Raw genomic sequence first — 7,500 nt, 5'->3', positions numbered from 1 at the left:
ACTTGGTCAATTAGGTGAACAGTACGGTTACAGGGTTACGAGCCTTGACAATAACTCCTTATCAGATGCAAGACGTGTTCTTCTCCATCCACGCTCACGTTTTCGACGTGCTTGTTTTGCCGTCTTAATTTCATCACTGAACCACGGAACACAAGGACGTACAGTTATGGTCTTAATAATTAAAGAAGCGTGTTAATCAAGTAAATCCGACAAGGTAGTATCATAGCAAGTCATTAGATGATCAATAGCTTCTGGTGGTCCTAGGCATAGTGTGGTTAATTGAATATCCTTCTTAAAAGACTCAATATCAACGGACTTAATTTTCCTTTATCGCACTTCTTTAGTCAATAGCGGTGGCTTTTTACCCGTCAGCTTGCATAGTACCATACAATGGTCTGACATAAAGCAGTCCGAGATGGACGTGGTCAAAACTATATTGTCTAATTCACGAGTTATTATTAAATCCAAAGTGTGACCCGACTCATCTGTTGGTGTTCTTACATGTTGGGTTAGCGCCATCGATTCCAACAGATCTATAAACCTCACGGTTGTCTATTCTCATCCGTCTCCCTCACAACTATTGCTGAGTATGGGCACCAACAGTCTCGATCTGTCGACTAATATAAATCTAACAGAAAACGAGGGTGGGTAGGGTGGGAAAAAGCCACAGAAACGAGACCGCGAGAAGGATAGGCGTAAAAGGAAACGAAATAGAACAAATGACATGTTAATGTAAACTGCCAAGCAGCTTCGAGAGAATAGCGTCATTCCTTTGTTTAATCCCCCTTTCATACATGCGAGGTGAGAGCGCTGAGAATAGTTGTCTATTCTCATCTGTCTCCCTCACACCTATAGCTGAGTATGGGCACCAACAGTCTCGTGTCGAAAATAACCCTAAAATACTACGGAGGAGAACACAAAACCCACGCAAGAAAAATGCCCATCCTCAAAGCGAGAACCCCAAACTAAAAACCCCATCCAAACAAAACAGAAATTAGGAACGAGGAGAGGCAGAAACGAAGTCCCGAAAAAACTTGTCCCATTGATCCATATGACGATGGAGTTCACGCTCTCTAAAGGAACTTGGGTCACGGAAAGCCAAAAGAGAGGCGTCCGCAAAAGCTTCTCCTGCGATACCTGAGGAAACGAATTCTTGTGTAATATGGGCGTTGTCTGCCATTTCCTGGGCCTCAGTGAGGAGTGATCTCTGATAATTTACCCAACGCGGAGAATTAACAGAAACTTTGGGAGGATCAAAATTAGGAGTCTTCTCCCAGTCATGAAAAGGCATCTTAGAAAACTAAAACAGACGAAACGGTACGTGGGGTCACTGGAGGATTTTGCAACAGAAGCCAAATCTTCAGCATAACGAAGAGCTTCGTATTTGTCGAAGTCCTCCACTCTTCTGCCACCGTAATATGATATTAGGGAGCGTAAGATCTATGACTACGACGTCGACGACAACACCACAAAACAATGATATCATTGGTTAAAAGAGCACATGTACAAATAATCGTGCTGCACGTGCGGCACGGATTTTAGCTCATAGCTTTGCGGTTCTCTGCATGACGACGACGTTTGACGTTTTGACGACAACGTAAGCATGCAACAGAGAATCTTTCATTCTCTATTTTCACTCTGAAACCGCTTGTACCAATTTATTTTAGGATACTTCGCCCACATTGAAGGACGTGAACGAGATAGAATAATCGCAAAGGACTTATAATAGAGCCAAGTTCTATTTTGAGGTGACGTTTTCGTTGACGTCGCCGTCGTAGATCTTAAGGTCTCTAACCTCTGTATCAATGACTCGACGGTGGTGCCTTGTGCACTCTCGAGAGCTTTAATACGCTGTTGCAAAACCTAAAAAGGAGTAAGCCGCGCTAATACAAAGCAAAAGGAGAAAACGCAAGATGAAAAGGAACGGAAAGCCAACAAACGTATTTTGAATAAGGCAGGCAAAATAAACGGGATTGATGGAACAGGCACAGAGCGATAAAAATGCAAATGAATAAACAAGCCAAACAAATAAAGGCGCAAACGACTAGACAAAGTAAGCGGAGCAAAAAGTAAAAAGGACAAAAATAAGAACACAACTTAATGTAACAACTCTGACTAGAATTGCAAGCCAGGAAAACGATTACGACCGAGATGCAGGCTTGCAAAGGCGGGACTACAAGCTCGCGAACGATAACGCAGGCCGGCAGAAATTAATGTCTAGGACAAAACAGTAGCTAGAAGGCATAACGTACAACCTGTGACATTAAAAAATGTAAATGGCAAGAAAAAAGCAGGGCAACAAAGCTAACAAATGAGAAACCGCCTGCATAACCCAAATAAAGGGCAAGGTGAAAAACATAACGGATAAGTTGAAAATAAACAAAAAATGCCACAGGGAAAAACGAAAGGCGTAGCAAACAAAATGCAAATTTAGAAAATAGATTAATGAATCCCAAGTAAGGCGAATGGCAAATGAAAACAAGAATAAAGTGACAAAAACCGAAAAGGTAAACAAAAACTCTGACTCTGTATGTCACACGAAGTTGCTAGCGAAACTAGAGTGCTACGGTATTTGCGACCCCTTGCTAAAGTGGTTTAAAAGTTATCTTCATGGCCGTCTTCAGCGTGTTGTCATCAATGGACTATGCTCGGCTTGGAAAGACGTCAAATCCGGAGTTCCTTAGGGGTCCTTGCTTGGACCGATCCTATTTCTCATATATGTCAACGATATGCCAAATGATAAAACCAGATCTACCCTAGCAATGTTTGCTGATGATTCAAAGTGCTATAAATGTATTGAGTCAATCGCAGACTTTGATATTATTCAAGGTGATTTAGGTAACCTCCTATGCTGGCCCTTGGCTAATGAGATGAATTTTCAGCCGTCTAAATGTGAGAACCTTAGGGTTTCAAGAAAGCGTATCAGCCTAGTGCGCTCTTATTCTCTTGACAGCACCAGCCTTAAAGTAGTCTCATCCGTGAAAGATCTGGGTGTCATGGTTACCAAGAACCTAACATGGTCTAACCATGTTAGATACGTGACTGCTAAAGCAAACCGTATGCTTGGTTTTTTTAAGAGGAACTGTGCCGGAATAATCAATAAAGATGCGCTTAAGCTGCTTTACGTTTCCTTGGTACGTTCTCACCTTTGTCATTGTTCTCAAGTATGGGCCCCTCAAACATCAGTGCTGATGATGGAGGTTGAGAAAGTCCAAAGACGTGCTTCACGATTTATATGCAAGAACAATACATTATCTTACAAAGACAGACTTACTAGCCTTAACTTATTACCTATTAATTATTGGCTTGAATATCTAGATATTTTGTTCTTTTTTAAATGCAAACTATAGGGTACATAACTTTTTGCATTGATAATTACGTTTTCTTTTGTACAGGGAGCTCACACCGCGGTGCCTCTGGGATTTTCCTTAAAAATGTTTATGCTAAGACATCTCTTTTTAGAGATTCGTTTTTTGTAAGAATACCAAATTTATGGAATGCCTTACCTTCTGATCTAAAATCTGAATCTAATGTTAATGTTTTTAAGAATAAGTTAAAAACATTCTACTTCACTAGATTAAGTGTTGTATTCGATGCTGATGACGCGCGTACTTTCAAACTTGTCTGCTGTAAATGTCGCAGGATTAATAATTTAGTTAGATGTTCTTGTTGAATTATTATTATTATTATTATTATTATTATTATTATTATTATTATTATTATTATTATTATTATTATTATTATATATTTTTTCTTCTTAATCTTTTAAAAATTACCAGCGGGGAGGGATTGGTGTAGTTAGTTTTTATGTACATTGTGTGGATTGGGTTGAGTGGGTGATACACCTTGTAGGGGACTCAATGTTCTATTGTGTTGTCACCTACCTTTGTTGGCAAATTGACTAAATAAAATAAATAAAAATAATAAAATAAAATCTAAACAAAATAGCCGGCAAGCCCAAAAACGCTGACGTAGCCGATGAATGGGGAAGAATGTTAACAGCAAACCAAACGACATGCGAAAAAAGAATTACCCGCAAAGCCCACATTAAAGGAGGGCAGACGTTTAGAAGCAGGGCGAATAGCAAACCAAAGAAAATTTTAGCCAGCAAGGCCTACAAAAAGGGCAAACCGTTAACATCAGGGCAAAGAACATACAAAGATAAAATTGCCCGCAAAGCCCACGTGAAAAGAGGACAGAGTTAGAAGCAGGGCAAATAACTAACCAAACCAAATTTTAGCCCGCAAGGCCCACAAAAAGGGCAAAACGTTAACAGCAGGGCAAAGGACATACGAAATAAAACTGCCCGCAAAGCCCACACGAAAAGAGGGCGGGAGAATAATATACCAAACCAAAAATAGCGCGCAAAGCCCATACGAGGGGCCAAAACGTTAAGAGCAGGGGAAACAACATATGAATTTAAAAAATAGCCCGCAAAGCCCACAAATTAAAAGGGCAAAACGTTCAAAGCAGGGCAAACCAGCAAAGCGGTAAAAGTAAAACAGGGCGGACAAAAACAAACAGAAGCGTAGAACCGAAACAGAAACAAAACACTCGAGAACCAGAACGAAACACGAGACAAAGGACAGAGAAAATAGAGTTTCACAAACCGCTAAAGAAACTTAATCAGCTTTAGCCGGCGCGTGGGCTTGCACTGCTGGCGCTTTGGCTTCGTCAGGAGCAGGGTTTTGCAAAATAGCCTGGGCTTCTTGAACAGCATTAGCTGGAACCTGAGGGTCAGGCTAGGTGAAACTATCCGCACGCAGCTTCGAGAGAATAGCGACATTCCTTTGTTTACTCCCCCTTTTATACGTGCGAGGTGAGACTGCCGAGAATAGCGTCAGCATTACCGTTTCCATCCACATGAATATTCATGTCACCAGTTATCAAGAGAGGTTGAGTTGACAATACAATGGACTCAACTAATCCGCAAATTCATCCAGAAAAGTAGAAACCATTACAGGGCGTAATGAAGAATACGGGGTGCGATAGATAATCACCAATCTTATTTTAAACGAGTCACAGCTAACCTCAAGTTCAACAAATTCAAAAAACGCCATGGTGCCTGTTTTCCTGACGATACAAGCAGGTACTCTCTAGCAACTAAAGCAATACCACCTCCTCATCTAGACGTACGCGGATAATCGTAGATTTTATATCCCGCAGCCAAGTATTCAGCCTTAAAAGCCGCATCATTTGCAGACAACCAATTCTCAGTTAGGGCTCACAAATCAAATCTCTTTTCACATAAATAATCATGAAACGCAGCTGTTTTGTTGCGGATAGATTGACAGTTCCAAAGACACATAAGTAGTGGACTTTGTTGCAATTATTGTTGATTTCGTGAACAATTTATATAAGTGGACGAGAATTAGTTTGGACTGTCTGAAATGTCTAATTTCGGCGAAAGGCAAAACAGAGGGAAAAATACACGTGAACGCGCCAAACGCGTGGCTCCTGTGTCTGGCACGTGTGAGCGTACTTTGCCCATTCTTTTGCCTCTCGCCGAAATTAGAGACTTCTCTCGCAGTCTAGATTAGGACTCACATTGCACTGTCCACCAGCTCTTGTTCATCAGGTACTCCACGCGACAACATGATCCCACGGTTCATCTTGGCAGGATCCAAGGCCCAGTTCGAGATACCAACGAAAGCGACACGTTGAGGTTTTTCATCAGTTTCGATGACATCATCTGATGACGTCACACCATCCTCCAGCAGTGGATGCAATGTCTTCAGAGGCATGAGAGGGGAGTCCTCTGCCAGACCAACTTCATCAAGGACCACAACTGAGACAAATCGATCCAGGTTTTTGCCTTCTTGTAGCTTCCTGCATTGGCGAAAGGTTCCCACGATACCGTCAGGGGTTGAGAGGGGACTGCATTGATAGGAAGCCATGTGGACCTGCAATTAGAGGAACTTTTATTCACAAATCATTTGAAAAGCATTTTTAAGGGAGAGAGGTATTACGGATATAGTAAGATAGTTAGAGTGGGCTGACTGTTAAGAATTCTTCGCCAAGCCAATTAGTTTCAACTGACATGCTTCAACAGGTTTTGCTACTGTGTTCTTTATGTCTTGCCGTCATAATCTCTTTCTTAACACCTTCATTATTCTTTGTTGTACTCACCAACAAATCCATTCATATAATACAAGTAACACCATCAATGATCCACACTCAAGTTTACAACCCCCCAGTATGGCCACTCCCAACCACGTAACCTGGCCTTATCCCCAAATAGCGGATGTCACCATTCACTAGTTCTTCAAACCCTGACTAATTTAATCCAGGATTAGCGGGAAACTTTTGCAACCATTTACTCACAAACCCTGGAGGATTTTGATTCAAGAGTTTTTCCCAGTCGTTTCTTTTCTACCATGTTAAAATTAATTGCATAGTTAGGGTGTTTCAGACCAGCAAAACTCAACCCCCATTTCTTGTTTAATCATGAAACTAAACGCACACTGCAGACCACAAACACTTGAAGCAAACGCAATGTTTGTTTCTTATAAAACTGAGATTTTCTGAAAAGAAGAATATTTATGACTTGCTTAATCATGGTTAACGTTGGTCGCCTTTTGAACAGCTGAGCCAGACAAGTAGCGGAGAAGCACGAGGAAAACCAATCGACTTAATATATTCGACAAAGCAGAAATGAGCAACGCGCGTTGTGTCCACTAAAAGAAACGTTCCTCAGTGTGATTTGAGAGGTTTGTGCTATGAAATAAAATTTCCTCGCATTCCTAAATACAAATTTTCTTTTCACGTAATTTAGTGCCATTTAAAAAGAAGATCAGCTTTAGCGAAAGGAAACTTAGGTATTAAATCTTCTATACAGTGAAACAAAGTGCATCTACATGAACTTAAAGCGAACTTATGCAAACTCGCTTGAAATTCTGATTCTTGTTTGTATGTTTCTGTTTTGTTGTTGTTTTTGCTTGTTCGTTTGTTTGTTTTTAACCTGCTTAAATGCTCTGAAGAGCTCAGATCTGGCAGCATCTCCTTGCATATTGTCAGCTACAACAGTCTTGGCCAAAGATTTGGAGCTACCAGGTTTGCCAACCACAAACAGAGGAATCCTCAGCTCAATGCACACCACCATCATGAAAACGTTTTCGCTCAAAGCAGTATTGGGTGCAATGTTCGGGCCCAGTTCTAACTCATTGAGGACAGCTCGTTGACAGCTAAAAGAGACGAAACAATTTTGTTTGTATCTTAAATATTATTTCAATCGATAAATTTTGTAATCCTCTCGTTGAGCAAAACACCTAAAAACAAGTCACGTAAAGCAGATACAATATTAAGTAGCAGCAAAAAAAAGACCATTTTATGAGGAAAGTATTGCAAGAATAGTGAGCAAACCTTGTAATTTCGCGATGGATCTGCTTTTCACCTCCAGGAAGTTGACAGGGAGCCTTAAAGCTCTGAGCCACCACCTTTCGAAAATCTTGACGCCTTTCTTGCAACTTAGCATGATAACAAACGCCAATTGCTAGTACC

General features: G+C 40.9%; 1 protein-coding gene across 1 annotated transcript in view; it reads right to left on the bottom strand.

The window, feature by feature from the left end:
- The window catches only part of LOC138009453 (E3 ubiquitin-protein ligase rnf213-alpha-like), a 107,450-nt gene that overhangs the window by 39,080 nt on the left and 60,870 nt on the right, over window positions 1-7,500 (bottom strand). Inside the window, exons 42-44 of the mRNA XM_068856474.1 lie at window positions 7,363-7,500; window positions 6,962-7,184; window positions 5,548-5,903 (exon numbers count right to left, since the gene is read on the bottom strand). The exon at window positions 7,363-7,500 is cut by the window's right edge and continues 29 nt beyond it. Of these exons, the coding sequence (XP_068712575.1) occupies window positions 5,548-5,903; window positions 6,962-7,184; window positions 7,363-7,500 (717 nt within the window). The remainder of the gene's footprint in view (window positions 1-5,547; window positions 5,904-6,961; window positions 7,185-7,362) is intronic.

This window comes from Montipora foliosa, chromosome 7 (assembly GCF_036669935.1).
Source record: "Montipora foliosa isolate CH-2021 chromosome 7, ASM3666993v2, whole genome shotgun sequence".
NCBI classification, from domain to species: domain Eukaryota; kingdom Metazoa; phylum Cnidaria; class Anthozoa; order Scleractinia; family Acroporidae; genus Montipora; species Montipora foliosa.
The sequence above is the reverse complement of the archived record's forward strand: the minus strand, read 5'-3'. Positions and strand labels throughout refer to the sequence as shown.